The sequence below is a fragment of the Maniola hyperantus genome, chromosome 7, assembly GCF_902806685.2.
Source record: "Maniola hyperantus chromosome 7, iAphHyp1.2, whole genome shotgun sequence".
Taxonomy (NCBI): Eukaryota; Metazoa; Arthropoda; class Insecta; order Lepidoptera; family Nymphalidae; genus Maniola; species Maniola hyperantus.
In genome coordinates this window covers 6,856,543-6,877,628 of record NC_048542.1, presented here as the reverse complement: position 1 = coordinate 6,877,628, position 21,086 = coordinate 6,856,543, and the positions used below count along the sequence as shown (strand labels likewise).

General features: G+C 37.8%; 1 protein-coding gene across 3 annotated transcripts; it reads right to left on the bottom strand.

Annotated features, from left to right (window-relative positions):
• Positions 1-1,576: 1,576 nt before the first annotated feature.
• LOC117983972 (protein CASC3-like) lies at positions 1,577-20,677 on the bottom strand. 3 transcript variants are annotated; one of them, XM_069499637.1, is made up of 18 exons: positions 20,429-20,677; positions 19,965-20,078; positions 18,959-19,059; positions 15,934-16,078; positions 14,945-15,039; positions 12,769-12,900; positions 12,084-12,320; positions 11,363-11,456; positions 10,746-10,848; positions 10,041-10,292; positions 9,558-9,634; positions 8,936-9,043; positions 8,151-8,238; positions 6,958-7,019; positions 6,472-6,561; positions 5,800-5,915; positions 5,236-5,321; positions 1,577-3,237 (listed from the first exon to the last, which is right to left on the bottom strand). In XM_069499637.1, the coding sequence occupies exons 1-18, from the start codon at positions 20,516-20,518 to the stop codon at positions 3,065-3,067; spliced, it is 2,163 nt and encodes a 720-aa protein (XP_069355738.1). In that variant the 5' UTR covers positions 20,519-20,677; the 3' UTR covers positions 1,577-3,064. The 3 variants fall into 3 exon arrangements, with proteins under 3 accessions (XP_069355738.1, XP_069355739.1, XP_069355737.1); XM_069499638.1 differs by having other exon boundaries at positions 6,472-6,558; positions 12,084-12,323; positions 20,429-20,676; XM_069499636.1 differs by having other exon boundaries at positions 12,084-12,323; positions 20,429-20,675.
• Between the last annotated feature and the right edge of the window lie 409 nt (positions 20,678-21,086).

The window sequence follows — 21,086 nt, the reverse complement described above, 5'->3', positions numbered from 1 at the left end:
CTGTTTCGAGGCCACCATATTATACAGGCACGGACCTATTCCTCAAAAAAAGGTTGTGGGCACCGCCACCCGAAAATCGGCCAAGTGCGAGTCGGATTTTTATTCAGCCCAAAGTTTCTTCAAGGGTCTTGGCTCATGGTACGGTTCTTAATAGTTAAACAACTTTAATAGTTAAACAAGTAAATAGCAATAATAATAATCAGACCGGTCCGTGTTAGTTTTGCGTGCGGTGCGAGATTACATTTTGGCGCTCCCTAGGCCTCAGTTCGCAATTATTTCATTTTACATTATTTCGTTTACATCTTCATATTATACGAATCTATATAATTTAGACAGCCAAAAAAGTTATTTCTCCCTTTATTATAATATTATTATAATATATCATTAATTGAACATAAACAACAGCACATTAGCGCGAGTGAAGCGAATTTTTTTTATTATGTAGAAAAATTTCTCGGAAGATACATGAAATCTAGGTACTTACTCAATTTTTTTTTACATTTTATCTGTATTTTGTCGAGTTTTATTGTAACACATATTTTAGTGAAATCTCATAAACAAAAGAGGTAGGGTTTACATTGTGGTGGTTCTAATCCAGTAACAGTCATTTTAAAGCTTTTTTTAAATAAATATAAATTCAACTATTTACTTATCCAGTTGTTTTATTGTTTTATCTCAAATGTATTGAAAAACGTTTTATAATGCACGTGCCTATTGAAAATTAAACTTTTGACCCTCACCTCGCAAAATTTTCGCCTCGATTGTAATTATAACTACTATTTTTAATTTTAGCTATTAATTTATTTCGTCGTAAAAAAATATGTCGAAGTTCTTAAATAAACCGCTATTTAAAAAAAATATAGCCATCACATGGTTTTTTATCTTGATTCAAAATTATTCAATTATTTGCAAACTGTGATTAAAAATAATAAGGTATTTAATTGGTTTTTATAACATAATGTAATCATAATATTATTTTTCAATGAACATAATACAATAATTAATAACAATGAAAAGTTAAATTGAATAAATTATAAAATTAACTATCATTATTTATTACGTGTACATATAACGAGTTCCACGTCATCTATAATTATTAAAGATCTGGATGATTTAAGTTTTTACGATTTTTTAGGATATAAGTTCTACCTATGGATCTCAAAATACAAACTCGATTCACTATCACAAACAAAACAATCATAAAGATATCTGTTCATTGCTGCAAACAAAATAAACAAAGCTATCTATCTGTTCATTGCCGCAAACAATCAATCTAGGTGTCAGCACGTGTCAGTTGCTTTGCTGCGATCGGACACGCGGACACGCTAATCAGGTTTACTTTCTAAGGAAATGTTTGCATTGTTATTGAAAAAAACATTCACGTTTGCATCAAATTTTTAGTACCCACTAGCTGCCCCGGTGAACTTTATACCGCCTAACAGTCGATTTTTTTTCAGGATTTTTTTAAATTTTTCTCTCCGTAAGAACCATCCTCGTACTTTAAGGAATATTATGAAAAAAGAATTTGCGAAATCGGTTCAGCTGCTCTCGAGATTTGCGATCAGCAACACATTCAGCGATTCATTTTTATATATAGAGAAGATAAACATAACCTTTGCCTTTGCGTAAAAACTAGTTTTTAGTCCTTATTATTTTACTTTGTTTCTAATAAACAGATTCATAAATTTTCAATGCTAACAATTAAATAAAATAAAAATATTCTCATTTTAATCTGATCACACAATCTTTTGAAGACAATCAGATCTCAGTTGACATTGAGTCACATGAAATAATTCATACTTAGAATAATTGTGGTTTTTGAATCTAGCTTTGTATTTCGAGATGCCTATTTTAGTCCTAAATGTTAATGGTTTACATTCCAACCCCGAAAAGAGCTGAACACAGCCATAGAATAGTTATTAGAAAATTCTATACTTATCAAATTAAAAAGATGGTCTCATTAAATAATATGATATACTTTCCTAATTCTACCTCGTGCTTTTTTAATTCCATGTCGGAAAGAGCAGTTTTAGGAGTATCTTTCTCAGATTCATATAGTCCATCAGTAATATTTTATTGCCTTCTGTACATAAAAGAGAAAGTAATTTTTAAAAGACCATCTTTTAAAGCCGTGCGAGCTTGTAGGCAATTTAGACTTGATCGTGGTAGCGAAAGCGACTGACCAAATATTATCGAATCAACCGGTAATGTTTTTAATACGCCTTACTCACAACCTTGAATGGGAAGCTGGAAGAAATCTCTATTTAGAGATAAGCATTTCCAATGTAACTTAATTTATTACTACCATGTGACTATAATTTCGGTACATGAAAAATAAAAATAAATAAAATAAGTAGCTTTTACCTACAGATCATTGTTAAAATCGCAAATGCTTAGGGCAGTTATAGGAGCAACGAACTTATGTTAAAATCTCAAAGAGAATGAATGTTCCAAAATCACTTTTCATTTAAAGATGGAATATAAGAATATAAGACATGTATAAAATTATTACTTTTCGGTAAAGTTGGAACAACATAAGTTGGTAACATTGGGACATTTAAGAAAATATTGCTTAAATCTTCGTCTCACCTCCAATATGCTTTTAGCCTAAGTTTGCCTGCTTCACAGAAAATTAGGTAAAAACATTAAAATTTCAAAGATAAAATTTAATCAGTCACTGCCTCTTAAGTTTTCTGAATCCTGAAACCACTCAAAGGAATGTACAAGATTTACCTGCTAATATTACGCGAAGTTTACGTTGGACCAACGTGTTCCACGAGTGCCGGCCAACATATGAACGCTGTTTGCGAATTTCGCCAAGATCCTTTGTTGTGTGCACCTAAACTATTCGGCAAGCCCGCCAACGCTGGCCGCACGCGTCATGTATACGCCAAGTGCATTCGCCGACTACGTTAGGCCAACGTAACGTAACTTACACTTTTGTATATACCAACTTTGACAATTCGGCTCAAAATTATTATCAAAGTTCGTAATCACAAAGTTCTCGAGCACTCGCACGGCGTACATTAAATTATCTCCTGTTATAATACTCGTACATTACCCGTCAGGCTTCTGCACTATCGGGGTTCTCACTCTCTATTTTCTCCGTTTTTTCCGTTCTCTCTGGCTTCGAGTCAGTTGATATTGAGCTTGACGATAGGCTGTTAGGCTGAGAGGGCTCTTTGCTTTGTGGTTCCTGGGAGTTTCTGCTGTCTTGCGCCTTATCCTTTGGCGCGTCTGAAACACAACACAAGACCTGTCATCGAATCCATACTAATATTATAAATGCGAAAGTATGTATGTCTGTCTTCTAGCTTTTTACGGCCCATCCGCTTAGACATGACGATTATGACGAAATTTGGTACAGAGATAGCTTGCATCCCGGGGAAGGACAAAGGCTACTTTTTATCCCGGAAAAACAAAGAGTTCGCACGGGATTTTTAAAAACTAAATCCACGCGGACGAAGTCGCGGGCGTTCTCTAGTACTAAAGAAAAGTAAATCAACAGCATGAGACAGCCGCATCGGGCGTGCCGTATTTTCCAGCGTGTGTGTTTGTTGTGGATTTGCACTTTATTGAACATTGATCTGCAATTCCTAGATTCGAAGTTAGAATATTTAAGTATAAAATTCTAATATTTCATACAGATTAAACTAATAATACAATCACTAATATAATTAATATATACAGTCAATCTACCGAGTTTGTCTGTTCAGTGGTGACAGAAAGTGATGGACGGATTCAATCCATACTTCATATAGTTATAAATGCAAAAGTGTGTCAGTCTGTCTGCTAGCTTTTCACGGTCCATCCGCTTAACCGTTTAACCCGTTTTGACAGAAATTTGGTACAAAGATAGCTAAAATCCTGGAGACGGGAAGGAGATAATTGTTATTTTCTACCCTGAAAAAAACTGGTTTCCACAGGAAAACGGAAAATTTACGAAGTATAAGTAACGCATTACTAAGCAACTTTATACTAATAGATTATAAAAATATTAGTATAAAGTTGGTGTGCATATTCATGTTATTCAAATCAAATTTTGTTTGCAAATCAAAGCTAAAACGCCAAAGCAGCCGCGGATAAAAGCTAGTAACTATAAGATCTGGTAATTTCAATAATCACCTTGCATTTACATTAAATGCTCTACAGTAAAACTATGTCATAACTCATAATAAACGAGTTATTTAGCTATACCTACTACATAATTTCTAATCTACGAATATATAGATAAATAATAAATGTACTGTACAATACCAACATTAAAATAAAATTCAACTTAAAATGCAACTTCTCTGCGGTTTTCTTGTAAATTTTTCTTCAATTAAAATTCTTCAAACAAACGTGAGTTAAGCAATGCTCGCAAAGATATTTTCGTCCAACGGCTGAACTCTTTATTAAATAGAAAATAATAATTTATATTTAAAATTTAAAAAATTATAATAATTAATAAATAATAAACTCGATGCCTCAGCTCCAAAAGTAACAAATATCTATTCAGCGAATTTGAGATAAGCATGAGTAATGGTTCTATAGAAATATGACTAACAATTAATACTTATATCTGTTAGTACAAAGAATAGATGTTCTAAACGGGTTCAAAGTCAAAATAACGGTTTGTTGCTCCTTTACAGTTTGTAAATTCTTTGGCAATTCTCACCCAATAATTAAAGTCTCTTTTGGCTAGTCTGGATGATTAGATACCATACAAATAACAACGAAATATTCAATTAAATGTTCTGTTACTGCAGCCTTAAAGTCATCATGATCAACCCATTACCGGTCCACTACTGAGAACGGGTCTCCTCTCAGAGTGAGAAGGGTTTAGGCCATAATCTGCCACGAAATGATTAGTACAATACGTGTCGCCGTGCACGCGCCGTGCAGAAATCTGTACCCGCACGACAACGCGACGCAGAGCAGCACAGATACGTCTGCGCATCGCACGTGCCCGCGCCGCAGCGTGCGCAGCTGTTAGTACATTCATATTCGTGTTCGTTTGCTTTTTTACTTTGTGCATGTGCGCATTTCAATTTTTTTGTTATTTTATATTCACCACAAAAAGTGAGTCTTTTTCTTTTTGTGCGCATATGCAAATCGTGTACATGCGCACAAAAAGCAAACGAACACGACTCATGCATTATAAAATCTGCTCTGCAGGTCAGAACTCTGCACTGCTCTGAACTCGCCTGCGCCTTAGCATAAACTTGAAAAATGTAAAAAAAAGATACTCACCGGCACCATGCGCGGGCCAAGGCTTTCGTACGAACATGTTTTCGACAATTCTGTCTATGTTGTCCTTTTCAGACGAATTTGCTGGCCTGTAAAGGGTAATACAATTTTAATTTCAGGGGATATATTCACAAAAGTCTATTTTTTAATCCCGGAGACAAATGGTGATTCGTGAGTTGCCTGTTTTTTACAGCTCTTTAATAGTGATGTGGTGCAATCGATCCTTACCAATAAATTTTTGTAAGTATTCTTGTCAGATGTGTATGAGAGAACAAAGTGTTGAAAATAATTCAAATGAAATAAGTATTGGCTGATTCGCAATGTATGAGTTTTACATACTATTGAAAAAGTCAAGTAAAAATGAAGAAATATGCGTTTCAGGATTTTTAGAAACTTTGTACTTTGAAATTATGTGGACATACATTCTTTGTTATACCGTTGAAATTGGTATACCTATTGAAAACAAAACTTGAAGCTTGCAGCTTGACTTGTGTTGTTATTAAGAAATACTCCGCACCTCGACTCTACCGGTGTGCTTTGCGCTTTAGAGCCTCTAGACGTAGTTACCTCTCAGGATGAGCAGGCCGCACGATGGGTATGGCGGCGGTGGGCCGGCGCGGCTGGCGCGGTGGTTGCTCCTGCTCCGTACAGGTGTAGTACGTTACACCTCCAGCTTGCGTGCTCTGCATATTTAAAAACCCCCATGATGCTATGATGTGTATTAAAGATGGGTCAAGCTCTCCTAATATATATTTAAAACAATTACCCACTTAATCCCACTAAAGACTACCAAATTAGAGCGAGAAATCGGAACACATCTATACCTTCGTAGTCGAGAAACACCCTGTAGAAGTTGGTGTACTTTGTCTCGCTTACTCATAAGGACAAATAAGAGAGCGAGAAATTGCTTTACCTCGGTCGGGTGTCCCACGGCATCCGACAAACTCAAGGTAGACACGCGCCGGCCGCTAAGAGTAGATGGACGGTTCGTGCGGGTAATTGGCACCGGCTCCAAAAATTATTATTATAGAACTACAATAACTCTTGTATACATAAATATATTGGGTAATAAATTATATAAATTTTTTTCAAAGTTTTTGTAGTTATTGAAGTCGGTTTTTATTTTATTTTTTGAAATTTTTATTTTCAAAAATATATAGATTCCCACGAAAATTGTAATAGGCTACCCGTGCGAAGCTAGAGCGGGTCGCTAGTCACCAAATAAGACTGTTAACTTACGAAGTTATGGTGCGGATAAAGCTGGTGCGGATAAGCCGCCGGTGGCTGGTATATGGGGGCAGCTCCGAACACGCCCCCGCTACCGCTCTGCTGTAATAAAACATTTATTTCAATTTGTCTTCTTGAAAACGACTTAACAAGAGAGGTTATACTGGAAGAGCAAACCTCATCGATCACATGTCAACTTTACCATTCCACGGACTCGTACGAAATGATTCGCTTTCTCGTTTCTAATACGCACTGATAGAATACGGAATAACTTTCCGGCTTCTGTTTTCCCCAAAAGAAGAGTGAATAGGCATGTTTTAGACAGGCGCGTTCCACCTTAGGCTGTATCATCATCTAGTATTTGGTGTAATTACAGTCAATTGCATGCCTATATAATAAAAAAAACACCACCATACAAATTGTGGTAAAATAACTTGTTATGAAACGAAAGTAGCTGTTAAATATTATTAATATATTCTACCAAAAAATCATATTTACCTGCATGTACTGTGCTGGCATCATGGCCGGTGGCGCATATCCTTGTGCTGGTTGTAGCTGTCCTGAAATTAATCGAAATTAATTTCTTTTCCCTGTATGTAAACTTGACTTGAATATTATTTTAATTTTAATGAACAATACTAATATTACAAGTGCAAGTGTGTCTGCTTCTGTAATCTGTTCTGATATGCTTTGATTTTTTAGGTGATTTCAATTATTTTGCTAACCAAAAGCGTCAAAACCATAGTTTAGGCTGGCTTTGTTCTCACACTTAGCATTAGAGCTTTTCAAAGACGTCTTTCTACGAGATTATTACAGGTTTTCCTGATTGTGATACACAATTTCAAACAGCATTAGGCATAAGCCGGGTAACAGGTCATCAATTTTTAATAGAAATATCAAAATGGTCTACGAAAATTTTTTGAAGATTACGAAAAATTTTCGTCAAAGGCCTGACAATTTTGTTCTGAAAATCAGCGCTGTATGTTCTACTGTATGTACTAAGGCATACATGTATTGTGCTGAGCTGGAACCTTTTTTCGGGTTGTGCCACGCAATGTAGTTTATTCCTTCGCTTCTTCTGCTTGAGGCATTTTTGGTTTAAAGCTCAAATGGAGGAAGCGCTGCGATAACCAACATTTGTGACGTGTGGCAGTATTTACAAAATAAACGTTTTCTTTCTTCATTTTTTAATAAAAATGGCGAGCAAACGAGCATGCGGGTCACCTGATGTTAAGTGATTACCGCCGCCCATGAACATTTACAGTACCAGAGGAACCACCAATGCGTTGCCGGCCTTTCAGGAATTTGTTGGTCCGCCCCTTGTATAACCCCATGTTGAAATCTAATGGGAATACCGCCCAAGGGAGTTGATTCTACAGTTTGCATATTATGCTTTCTTGTGTTTTTTCTTCTTTAATCCTTCTGTCAAGATTTTATTTAAAGAAAAATCTGATCAAAATATGACAGGTAGATATCCTCCTGGAAACTTATCATCAGTCTATACTAATAAGTTTGTTTGTTTGCAGGAAGTAATCTCTAGAACTACAGAAACCGATTTTGAAAATTATTTCCCCAGTCAAAAGCTACATTATTAACATAGGCTATTTATTTAAATTAGAGATCCCTGCAAAAATTGTAATAAGCTACCCGTGCGAAGCCGGGGCGGGTCGCCAGTAAGCAATGTCACTTACCAATAGCGTGTGGTTGAGGTATATTGTGCATTGTGTGGTGTGGATGCTGGACTATTTGCTGCTGGTCCAGTATGCCGAGTCTAACTTGCTGCAAATTGCGTCAATGTGTTAGTTAGAGCCATCGTACATGCATCATCATCATCGACCCATCGCCGGCTCTTCTCAAAGTGCCTGCATGCCAGAGAGTCCTCCGTAACGTTCTCAAAGGGGTGTGAAGTCTGCCAATCCGCAATGGACCAGCGGACGGACAGCAGGGCCACCTGCCACAAGTACTAGCAGTAATACTACTACTCAACTAATGGGATGGTCCCAATTTTTATTTGTTATATTTAACTACATAAATAGTTACTTTATAGTCTCAGGGAGCGCATTCACTCTGGATTCAGGCGGCGCAAGACCGTAGCGTGTGGAAGTCCCCACAAGAGACCTATGTACAGCAGTGGACTTCTATCGGTTGATGATGACGATGATAATTTAACTATATACAGTTCTTGCAATTCACGAAGGCGAGTGAACTGTACTTGTGGCTACTTCGTATACATGGGCATTGCGTAAGTGTGCGTGCGTGTCGGACCAATCAGTCGCGAGTAAGCGCTCGCAAACGCACACATTTACTGTACCTTGCTTATACCGTCATGAGCCAGTCGCCCTCGTGAAATGCAAGAACTGTAATAATATTGAACTAAGGCCTTTACATTTCGAGAGAAGACCCGTGCTCAGTAGTGGGCCGGCGATATATCGATCATAATGATGATGATGATACCATTTTAGTCGATATATGGTACCTGTTGTGTGTGCGGTGGTTGCGGCAAGGGTTGGTGCGGTGGTTGCGGCAAGGGTTGGTGCGGCGGCGACGGCCCGTGCGGCGGCTGCGCCACTGCGTTCCTGTGTACCTTGTGACAACAATAACATTTATAAAGACAATGGGGTAGGTATATAGATGGCAATCGGGGCATGAGGCAGGGGGACGCCCCGCACACCCGCACTCACCAGCACCGGGTTAGTGCGGGGGCTGTGCAGGTGTGCGGGTCGTTCCCTCCCCGATTGCCATTTCGACCTGTCGCGGACTATATACGAATTTATGTTATATATTTTTAATTTATTATTTACTTCATCATAAGAGAAAAATACAACTCGAATCAATATTTTATTTTATTAGCTTATGCTCGCGACTACGAAACTTTCGAATCCCTACTCCTTAGGGGTTGAATTTTCAAAAACCCTTTCTTAGCCAGCGGATGTCTACGTCTTAATAGCCAAATTTCAGACCGGTCCCTCCAGTAGTTTGAGCTGTGTGTTGAGAGATCAGTCAGTCAGCCAGTCATTCAGTCAGTCAGTCAATCAGTCAGCTTTTCTTTTTATATATGTATGTATATAGAATTCCTTTGGCCTAGTATAGATACGTACCGGGTGCATGATCTGTTGTGCATGCATTTGAGGTCCCGGGCTGCCTTGGTGCTGTGGTGGCTGACCGCCGACAAACTCTGGAAAAACACAAACATTATTGTCAATACTTCCATTATCCAACTTTATTGTCTCTTGGAACTCAATGTATAGAATACACAAGTAAATATTTTATTGATAGATTTTTGCAATTGGTCCATCTGCCAACTTAGTAAAGTAAACAATAAGTATTTATTGGTGATATAGGTAGAACAAAATCTCACGAAATGATAGTCCAAAGTTATCAACACTGTACTCTATGAATATACTATGTACATAGGATATTCACAGAGTAGTGTTGATAACTTTGGAATTTCAATTCCATATTTTTCATGAGATAGATTTTCTGAGGTCTACCTACAATAAACATCCTCTAACATTCCTGCGGATTTAGTGCAGACCATTGTAATACCTGCTACACATTTAGAAATACAGTACTAAACTAACCACCATGATATCTATGTTGTTGTTGTGGTTGGGGCTGTTGTTGTGGTTGGGGCGGTTGTTGTTGTTGGAGCTGCTGTTGTTGCTGCTGTGGCGGCGGCTGTGTCGGCTGCTGTTGCGTCGGTGGCGGTTGTTGCTGCGTCTGTGGCGGTTGTTGCTGCGTCTGAGGCGGCTGTTGTTGCGGAGAATATGTCTCGGCTAGCGGGCGTTGGCGTAAATTACTGTAACGCTTGCTGCCACCACGAGGTTCCCCACCTAATAAATTAGACATTTCATATTAGACAAAAACTTAATATGTGTTTGAATTTATATCTTAATAATATAATATAACACGATAGTATTCCCGAACATCCATGCTTTATGTCGCCCCAGTACTTTACCCAAAAACATGGATTGAAGAAAAAATATGGGACTGGATAGGTCATGTGTGCCGTATGCGAGATGGCTTATGGGCAAAATCTGCTTCTTTCTGGACTCCCCAGAATCATCAACGCCAGTGCTGTAGGCCAAGGCGACGATGGCGTGATGAATTAAATTTTACAGTTATGTGGCCCGAAGAGGTCCAAAATAGGAAATGGTGGAAAATTCGAAGGGAGGCCTTTGCCCAGATGTGGGACAGTACAGGCTACTTTAGATTAGATTAGAATATAAATGGCAAAAAAAACTGGGGCAGGTCAACTAGTCAATTTAAGAACACGTTCTACTCACCCGCCGTCGTTTGTTGTTGTTGTTGCGGTAGTTGTGCTTGTTGTTGTGACGGCGGCTTTTGTTGTTGCGGCGGCTGTTTCGCCGCGTTACTCTGAAGCGGTGGCTGGAGGACACACAACAAACTATACATACGATTATGTAGTATAATAACAGCACTTTTAGGCACATTTGTCATTAAGTATAGTGCACGACAGTGGCAATCGGGGTATGAGGCAGGGCGACGCCCCGCACGCCCGCTTGTCACCCGCGCTTGCTCGCGCCGGGTTAGCGCGGGGGCTCTGTGCGGGTGTGCGGGCGTTCTCTCCCCGCTTGCCATCTCGACCTGTCGCGTACTATAGGTAATGTTAGGCGTGTTTCAATATCAATCAATGAAGTTTGACTTGAACGTTGTCATCTTACAACGTTGTCAACATCCCTCGCGCTAACCCAGTGCGGGCGAGTGTGGGTGTGCGGGGCGTCCCCCTGCCTCATACCCCGATTGCCATCTAAAGTTGTCGCCGACTATAGTTTCGAGGGATGCACAAGTTTCTGAATGTCTCTTCCGTTTTACGTTTCATTTATTTCCCAAGCCCAACCCTACGTACATAAGTCATGTTCTCAAAACATGTAGAACTAACCTGTGTAACCAGCGGTTTCTTTTTGTTCTGCTCGGTTGGTACCGGCCGTTGTTGGGCCACGGCTGCGTTCACCTTCCGCTGCGGCGGGCCTTGGCTACGGCGACAATATTATATTATAATACAAGTAAGCAGTAAAGTGGACCTTAAAGTTGCTGTTTTAAAGTCATTTTCGATTTCGTCCCCCCTTCACCATTTTATCAATAAACTGCAATACTTCGGGCAAGTTTCCATCGTCCATATTCCATCTACAGGTTCGATGCCAGGCACTCACCTGTAACTTTTCGGAGTATATGCGTTTTAAGTTATTAAATATCTCTTGCTTTAACGGTGAAGGAAAACATCGTGAGGAAACTTGCATGCTGAGAGTTCTCCATAATGTTCTCAAAGGTATGTGAAGTCTGGCAATCTGCACTTGGCCAGCATAGTAGACTGTGGCCAAAACTCTTCTCACTCTGAGAGGAGACCCGTGCTATGTAGGGAGGCGGCGATGGGTTGATCATGATGATATCGTAATAAGTGCTTCTATAAACAATGTAAATTGTTTATAGAAACACTTTTATGTATTGAAAAGTAGATGGAATGACACACTTCATCTAAACATTCGTGGTTTTTTTTTTTGCTGTGCCTAAAGATGACTTGTTAAACTAAAAAAAAATGTTCGAAGGTTTTTAAAGCTTAAAACAAGTTTGGTGCAAGGCAATAAACAATTGTAGAAACATACGTATTATTAACAGTGGTGGTGATAGTGAGATTCTCCAAAGGTATGTGTATCTTGTCCTTCAGGGGTTGCTTCGGCGCCGGTTTCACGTCCACGTCACGCCGGGTCACGGTCGGTTTCGTCGGCTTCTGCTTGGGATTTGACACCTTTATCGAGGCGTTTCTTCTTAATTGCGATCCACTCTCAGATGAATCGTTGGATGCCGGCTGAGACTTTGACCTTTGGCGTGGACGAGGCTTTCTGCTACAAGTCAAAAAAACATTTTAACTATTATTAAAAAAGAAAAGCGCGCAAACTTTTTTTTATTAATTCGTATAACGCGTAAAATTCAACTCCACATGTTCCATTTTAACTTTTTGTGTCAAATCTCAAATCAAAAGTACGACTTAAGTCCTTATTCTAAAGGTGAACCGTACTTTTGACATGACAGTTCACCCATAGAGTTAAAATGGCGCGTGAGGAGTCATTTTGTACGGACTATACAAAAAATTGTAACAATAAAAAAATCTCTTCATTTGATGACTAGGTACAGTGTCCCGCAGGAAAGATTGCGTGTCAAGCTTTAGAAAGAAAACGTTTTGTAAAGCGTTGTCTCTGTCGTTGAGACCGACAGGCGACAAACCGTCACATAGGTATGAGTGACAGACACTATGACGTCTACAAAGCCGAAACCTCGTTCTAAACTTACCCGGGTTTGTTCACAGCATTGAGCTCTGGGAAGTCAGCGGGGCTGGGTGGTTTTTTGTGCGTGGTTTGCGCGACCTGCCTCTTGTACGCTTCCTCGTCCTCCCAAGTGCGCGTGTATTTGTTTGGCCCGCGACTGAAAACCATGGCATGAGTAATTAAATGAGTACAGCTGGGGGAACTTATGAGTTCTGCATTAGGTATAGTCAGCGACAGGTTGAGATGGCAATCACGTTACCCACGCTCGCCCGCACCGGCGGGGTGATTACATAAAACGTTGCAGTAGCGACAGCAACTGTCTCTCTTCTTCTTCTTCTTCTTATTTTGCTTTGTGGCTATTGCTGTCTCTCTGTAGCCGCTGTTACGTGTGACGTTTGACAGCAATGATCGCGAGATTTACGCCTGTCGCAAGCCTGTCGCGAGATACGTAATCACCCCGCCGGTTAGCGCGGGGGCTGTGCGGGTGCGCGGGGCCTTCCCTCCCCGATTGCCATTACCGGAACGTAGCTTGGTGACACGGCTTTGCCGGTAGGGTGGTAACTACCCACGACTGAAGCCTACCACCAGACCACACCAGTTATGTTAATTAAAAGACTATAATATTACCCAAGAATCTGGATTTCATACGCAACATGCAAAACAATTTAAGTCTTATGATGAATTTTATAACAATGAAAGCAAGATTTCCCAAACATTAAAATAATATTGAACAGAACAGCAAAAACGTGTGCCAAATTCAATTAAAATTACGTAAAAAATAACAATCATATTTATAATAATTATGAATTATGAATTGTAAATCATCATAATTAATTTCATGCACGCATCATGCACTTCAAGCTATGAAATTCCATGACAATCACTAACCGCCAATTTTTGTACCTCCATGTTTGCAATAGAAATGAAATTGAATTTGTATTTAAATTTAGATGATCAGTACGTTTAAACTACCGTAAATGATATCCATTTACGGTACAGCTGATACAGCTGATAGCAGTTGCGACAGGGAAAATCTGTATGTTTCTGTTTTTTTTTTAGTTTTCAGTAGGTACTGTATTTGCATTACGGTCCCATTTAAGATTTTTATCTGTCAGTCTGTTTGTCTGTCTGTCGTTCCGTTGACTTAGGGCCGGTTGTTTCAAACCATTGGTCTTCGTAAGATTCGTTCGTTAAAATTTAACAGACGTAGACGAACTTTAACATCTGTTAATTTAAGTGCGTTGCTTCATTGTACAAAAAACTGTTCGTCATTGTTATTTTGGTTGCGAAACTAACCCTAAAAATTAACTTACTTCTCCGTATCCTTTTTTTTATTTCATTTTAAGTATATTAAATTATATACATAGTTATTAATATTGCTACTTCGCATTTTAAACACTTTTTCTTTCTTACAAACTCTCTTTCATCTTCAAAAAAACTACCATTAAAAGCTTTGAATTAAATTGATTCCATTATAATTTGTAAATAAAATATTACGTTTGTAAGAAGTATGAAGTTACGAACTGATTTGACGATCACCAATGGCGCCAGCACCGGTTAACGTAAACGTAACCTCTTAACGAACGTTAGCGCTAATAGATGCTGAATCAACGCTTTTTCTTTACTTTCGTTCGTTAGCGCCATATTTAAAGGTTACGTGTCCGTCAGTTTGTTGAAACAACCGACCCTTAGAATCATGAAATTTGCCATGTGTGAAGGTCTAACAGCCCACATAAGGGGCAAAATTCGAAAACTGTGAATTTGTGGTTAAATCACAAAAAAAATTAAAATGTGTTCATGAACAAATAAATAGAATTTTCAACTTTGAAAGTAAGATTAATATACCAAGTGGGATATCATATATTATGAAAGGGCTTTACCTGTACATTCTAAGATAGATTTTTATTTATATTTATGTATTGCTATATAAATCAAATTTATCGTGCAAAATGTCGAAAAAATACGATTGTAGTACGGATCCGTCGGTGCGCGAGTCTGACTCGCACTTGGCCGGTTTTTTTTAATTTATTTATATATCAGTCAAGTGTCTTCTTGTAGAAGTTCTGTCGTTGTCAATTTTTGCAAGTTTAGTATACAAAACTTGCTTGAAAGAGTGCAAAAAGTCGAAGACTGAAGGAAATTGGACACTTGGCCACCTAGACTGGACATGGAAACTCTGTAAGTTCTATCTATAGACATACCCATAACGTCTATTGCGTCTGGCGTGAGGCGGCGCATCTTCGTTTCTTATGTCGTACCCGTATATCGCGACCAGTTCGTCACGGGACTTTGGCATCTGGGACAAAGAATTGTAAAACTATCTTTAATGACATAAGAGAAAAAAGATTAATACAAATTAGTGTGACATAAATTAGACGTCATGTGCTGCTGAGTTTAACGATACACGATCAAATTAACTGTCAAGTTATGCAGCGGACTTGAAGGAGTGACCAGCAAACTTGACGGTGTATGGCTTATTAATAAGCGTAGGATAGCTAACGCGTCGTCGTCCATCACTGGTGATGCCATGGTTCTACTGGTCCGGCATCATGCAAACTTGAGGGCGAACTTGATCGTGTATGGCTTATATAGACGCACTGCAGACTGGCCGCTTCAAGTCCGCTGCAAACTTGATCGTATATGGCCAGCGTTAGATTGAATCCTGGCAGAGCCAGTGAGTCCCACGTCGCTTTTGTGCGGGATGCGTATTGAATAGTTCGCGGCGAAAAAGAAATGTCTGCAGGCCACAAAATGAGAACGAGATTTCGGCTTCGTTGAGCGTTGTATCTGTCACTCATACCTATGTGACATTTTGTCGGTCTTAATGATAGAGACAACGCTCTACGAAACTGCTATGTCTTACTAGAACCTGTGTCCAAAACTCCAAACATGACCACTAACCTCTACTAATACAGTTAGTATGCTGGACTTGCACATTTTTATTAGTAGAGATCAATCAATATAGCATCAACACAAAGACCTTTTGACACAGTGTCAATTATAATTCCCACTATGCTCGGTGGGGCTTTTCAAATCAGCACTAAAATAACTGTCATTTTGTATATTATACCTCTTCCAGCAGACTTGTAAATTATGTCCATTTCAGGTGATTAGACCAATCACGCAGCTGGCGTCCCTTCACTAAACACATTCTATATCCATGTATTGTGGAGTGATTTGGGTACTATACCTGCTCATTTTCGTTGTATTTGTCGTGCGACCATTTATTCAACGTCTCGGACTTGCGCGGCGGTCGGCGTCTGTCCGACGGCGTTTCACTTCCTTCCTTCTTTTCCGAGGCAGTCTCCGAAGTCGCATTATTTGATTCTTCGCCACTAATAAGAAATAAAAAGAAAATATTAATATATTTACTTATTTACAATGCTTTCTTTAAGTTCTTGCTTCCCTATTTTTGAATGTGCATAGCAAAATATATAAATCAAACATATCCTGGAAACATAATGCGTATATGGATCTGGATTATAATGGAAGTGGCCGCCTTTACTATTAATATTAATTAATATTAATAATCTGCCTTTAATATTAAGGCACAAATAATTTAGTTGTTTTCATTATCTTTATTGTATTACCAGCTAAAGACCGCGGCTTTACCCGTAAATCCTTGGGAACTCTTTGATTTTCCGAAATAAAAGTACCTACTCTATGTCCGCTCCAGTTAACAAGCTATGCCAAGCTATGGTTCAGAGGTTAAACTGTATTAGACAAACAGACATACTTGCTCATTTATAATATTATTATGGATATGAACAGGGAGCTCCATGAAAATCTGTTATAGTTTATCAAATAATTTGTGAATTAGGAAAAGTAACCAAACCTGAAAGTATTAGAAATATCTAATTCAAGAATAACTCGTAATGACTTCTAAGAAGCAATTGATCAAATTAGTACAAATACACTAAACAGAAACTTTCTACATAATAGATTCATATTACGCTAATATGCTTTTAACGCCTGACTGGGCAGTTCGGCCAATGTTCTATACTTTATTGTTCCTACAGCTGATCCAACATAATACTCAGACAAAAATACACCTTACTGTAACCACCAATTTGTTGTCTTAGCCAGTTGACATTTTTACAGAATACTTGTTACTATGACCTACCTTTATGACGGCAAATAATATAAATAACATGAAAATTAACCCAAGGGTCGTCATACAAAAAACCTCTAAAAATATAATCTTTCTCCGCTATTTGTTTCAGCTCTCTTAAAATCGTAATAACAAAATTTTTTAGTCAGTTTGCAGTACAATCCATAGTGGAAAAAAAATTAAGACTCCATACTCAAAGAGTGTTGAATTGTTTGTCTACCATTTTAGCACTTTGATTTAAATTGCAGTGTCATGTATATTATTGTTTTTCAGGAGGTCAAACAATCTTAACAAATAAATTATTATGATGCAGTCAGGGAAAAAATTTACTACTTAAAAAACTTTGCTCTAACATAACAGTTTGTCTGTATAAATTTAGTTTTATAAAAATCTCAGAATACTCTTCTTCTGAGATTTTTATAAAACTAAATTGACCAATTGATTAGTTGAGCCATAACTGGTAACAGACACATTTAAATGGACAGAATGTACAGGTAAAGCCCTTTCATATGATACCCCACTTCATATAGTTATCTTACTTTGAAAATTAAAAATACTAATTACCAGCGGCGAAGAGTCAATATAACACGATTCCTATCGGCTTCCCTTTAAGAATTGGCATAATATAGCGTAAGTAGGTACTATTCACATAAATTCCGTAATACATTCGTAAATACAAAGGTTCGATCGTCACAAATGCTAATTTTTTTTTGTTGTTATTAAGTACTAATTTAAGTTAAAAACATAACAGCTAATGTAAGTAACATACACCTACAGTCCTACACCGTACAAGCCGTAAAATATCGGATTCCCTAGTTAGATTTTTGCTTAGTATTTATCTCTTTCATTTCCCTAGCGAAAGCGAAAGGAACGAACTAGGTCTGTCTCGCTCTACGGTCGACTAATAAAGAGCACACCAATTTAGTCTGGCCCAGTAGCGAATACGAATTTGGAACTCTGACAGGTCAGACAAATTTGACGTTAATAACTCGGTTGGATCCGAGTTACCCTATAATACCTCCAAATTAAAAATTATATTAATACTATTGTTTTAACAGGTACATGCTACTATTTTGAGTATTTTGTATTTTGAAGGGTGATTTGATATTGATACATTTGTTTTTGTGAAGCGGCCATGCTTGTTTGTTTAAGTTGTTAGTGGTGTTTTATTTTGATATAATAAATTGGGGATGTGATTAATAACTTATAAGTGGTAAGTTCACGGTAATTTTGATTCAGTTTGGTAAGCCAAAATCAGAAATGGCCTTAATTCACATAGATTGTTGTTTAACAGATTTCTTGTTACGTAACGATAGTAATTTTTCTAAATTAAGTTTTGAAAACAAAAATCGAACAGCTGATATATATAGTTTGTTGATAGTTTAGTTGTTTGCGTATTTTATTTTTATAATATACTGTACTAGGTAAATCGTCCGTGACTTCACTTGTTAAGGCTCCCACTGAAAACCAGCGCTGCAGCTTGCTGCAGCATGATGCTGAGTGGGAGACCTATATTTGGTCACACGTACTTGTATATATATAGGTATTATTTTTTATTATTATATTATTTTGTTATTAGTTTAATTATGTAGATTAACTTAATTAGCTTTTAAGGTTTATTGTAGTAGGTATTGTGATCAAATAAAAGTTTTCTTTCTTTCTTTCTTTCTGATATTCTTTTAGGTAAGTACGTTTCCGGCTTCCCTTTATCAGATTTTCACCCTTCGCCACTGCTAATTACTAATATTATTTGTTCATGAACACATTTAAATTTTCTTTTGTGATGTAACCACAAATTTCCGGTTTTCGGATTTATTCCTTTACTTGTGCTATAAGATCTACCTACCTACCAAATTTCATGATTCTAGGTAAACGGGAAATACCCTATAGGTTTTCTTGACTGATACTAGGGATAGGGTTTACCTATAAGGGTTTCTTTTTTTCTTTTGAGGTACGGAACGCTAAAAACCAACAAATATATGAGAATTACATAAAAAAGTAATCAGAACAATAAAGGAATTTTGAAGTACAATTTTGACATACACTCCAAGTGCAGGGCAGTGCTCTTCTGAGCATAGTAAAGACACCAATTCAAAATACATACCTGGCTGCAGTTCGATCATCGTGTTCATAGAACGTCCCCCTTTTAGGAATATATTGGGGGTTGCTTCGGTCCTCGTCATCATCTACACGTCTCTCAGCCTCCTAAAATTTTAAATGCACAAGCTTAGGTACAGTGAATTACTTAATTATAGTCTATTTTTCTAAAGTTTGATCTGCAATATTTCCTGCCGGGGCCTGTAACTTGTAACCTGAATTACATGCATAGGCTACTTTTTATCCCCAAAAGTCAAAGTTTGAGCATGATTAAAAAAATTACATACTTCCATAATAATATTATAAATGCAAAAGTGTGTTCTGCCTGTCCTGTCTGTCTGCTAGCTTTTCATTTAACTGATTTTGATAAAATTTGGTACAGAGTTGGCTTACATCCCCGAGAAGGACATTGGCTACTTTTTACCCTGGAAAATTTAAGAGTTCCCACTGGTATTTAAAAATACCTAAATCCACACAGACCAAGTCACAGGCATAATCTAGTATTCAATAATTTATTGCATCCATGTTGCACACTAGAAACTGGTAGACTGTAAAAGCTATCTATGAATAATAAGGTCTTATAATTATATACACTGTTATGCAATAAATTATAATTTAAATTAGGATTATGATTAAGATGTCTCATTTAAATATAATTATTGACTAGATGATGCCTGCAACTTTGTCCATGAGGAATTTAGTTTTAAATCCTGTGGGTACCTACTTTTCGATTTTCCAGGGTAAAAAGCCACCTTTGTCCATCCCCGGAATAACAGCTGTCATACCAGATATAACCAAATATATGTCAAAAATTTACTTAAAAGTTGTTCTAATCAAAAAGAAACAAATAAATGTTTTACAGAAAATGTTTTATATGTTAGTCTTTAACATTTTCTACAGTTTAATATTCACAACCTAACCAAGTTAATTGATGCGAGACTTTCTCTATTGTATAGGTAACATTTTAACTGAAAATTGATGCTTCAGGTTTATATTATATGTAATATTCTTACCTGTTTCTCTGGTTCTTCGATCTCTGGGTCTTGGATCTCTGGATCTTGGAGCTCTGGATCAGACCTCTCCGAATCACTCCCCTGGGAATCATAATAGGATTCATGCTGCCCATCCTGTAAATGTACAGCAACCTTTAGCAATTGCATTTTCACAGTGATTATTGGTAGGTACCTCTAGTAGGTACAAGTAAAACTACTGTTTATTTTTGTGACTGGTTCTTCTTCTTCTTCTTCGTTCTGGGCTGGTATGACTGGTTATTGTTTAGATCAACCCCGAAATGTCTAACAACATCAGCAGTTTTACGGTGAATGGTATCCAATGTGACCTCAATTTTGCGAAAAAGAAATGTACATTCCAACATGCGATTGCGCGAGAGAAAGTGCGGCGCGGCGGCAACTGTTTTAGCGCCAAAATGAAAGTTCTATTCACAAAATATTTTGAGCCTAGCGGATGTCCAACTCACATTCCCAGAGTTGTTCTGCTCGATATCTTGCGAGGTGTCGGAATATTCCCCAGAATCATCAGGCTCTCGCCTCCTGGCCACCGACGTCATCTCGGCGTCCCCGCGGGTCACTTGTAAGACTTCCAGGTTGATAACGTTGATTTAGAGTTATTATAATGATATGTAAGCAATTATTGTTCAAGATTCGCGTAAATCCCCTCCTTGGGGAACGGAAAATGAAAGAATTAAGAACGTCAAAGAATGGTCAAAGAACGTCAAAACAAGAAATCTAGAAATCTGCTATCTAGCGGCCATAAAAATTATGTTCCGTTCCACGCATCAAACTAATAATAATACTTTAAACTTTCCATGAAACTATCTTGAATAATCTTACTGAGGGCAAGTAGTTATTTATAAAAACCACAAATTAGGTGCAATAAGTCCAACAAATAGGTGCAACAAATCACAATACTGTTCTAGCACAGATATAACTACCAGATATGCAACTAGCGTGGCCCCCTCAGTCCCTCTCGCTCAAGCAGAGGTGTAGTTACTTACTTTTGAAATGTTACCTACGTCTATTTTACGTTCGATTCGGCTATTGTAGCCTAGTATACTGCAGTCTGCAACCCACTATTGCACAATAACTTCAAAAACAAAAAACAACCAAACAAATCCA

Excerpts from the sequence above, each read along its gene's own strand:
- LOC117983972 (XM_069499636.1), bottom strand. The coding sequence starts at position 20,518 with ATGACGTCGGTGGCCAGGAGGCGAGAGCCTGATGATTCTGGGGAATAT. Across the intron at positions 11,457-12,083 it reads ACCACCACTGTTAATAATAC|CCAAGGCCCGCCGCAGCGGA; the intron begins GTATGTTTCTAC and ends TTGTCGCCGTAG. Across the intron at positions 7,020-8,150 it reads ACCTCAACCACACGCTATTG|GACAGCTACAACCAGCACAA; the intron begins GTAAGTGACATT and ends GATTAATTTCAG.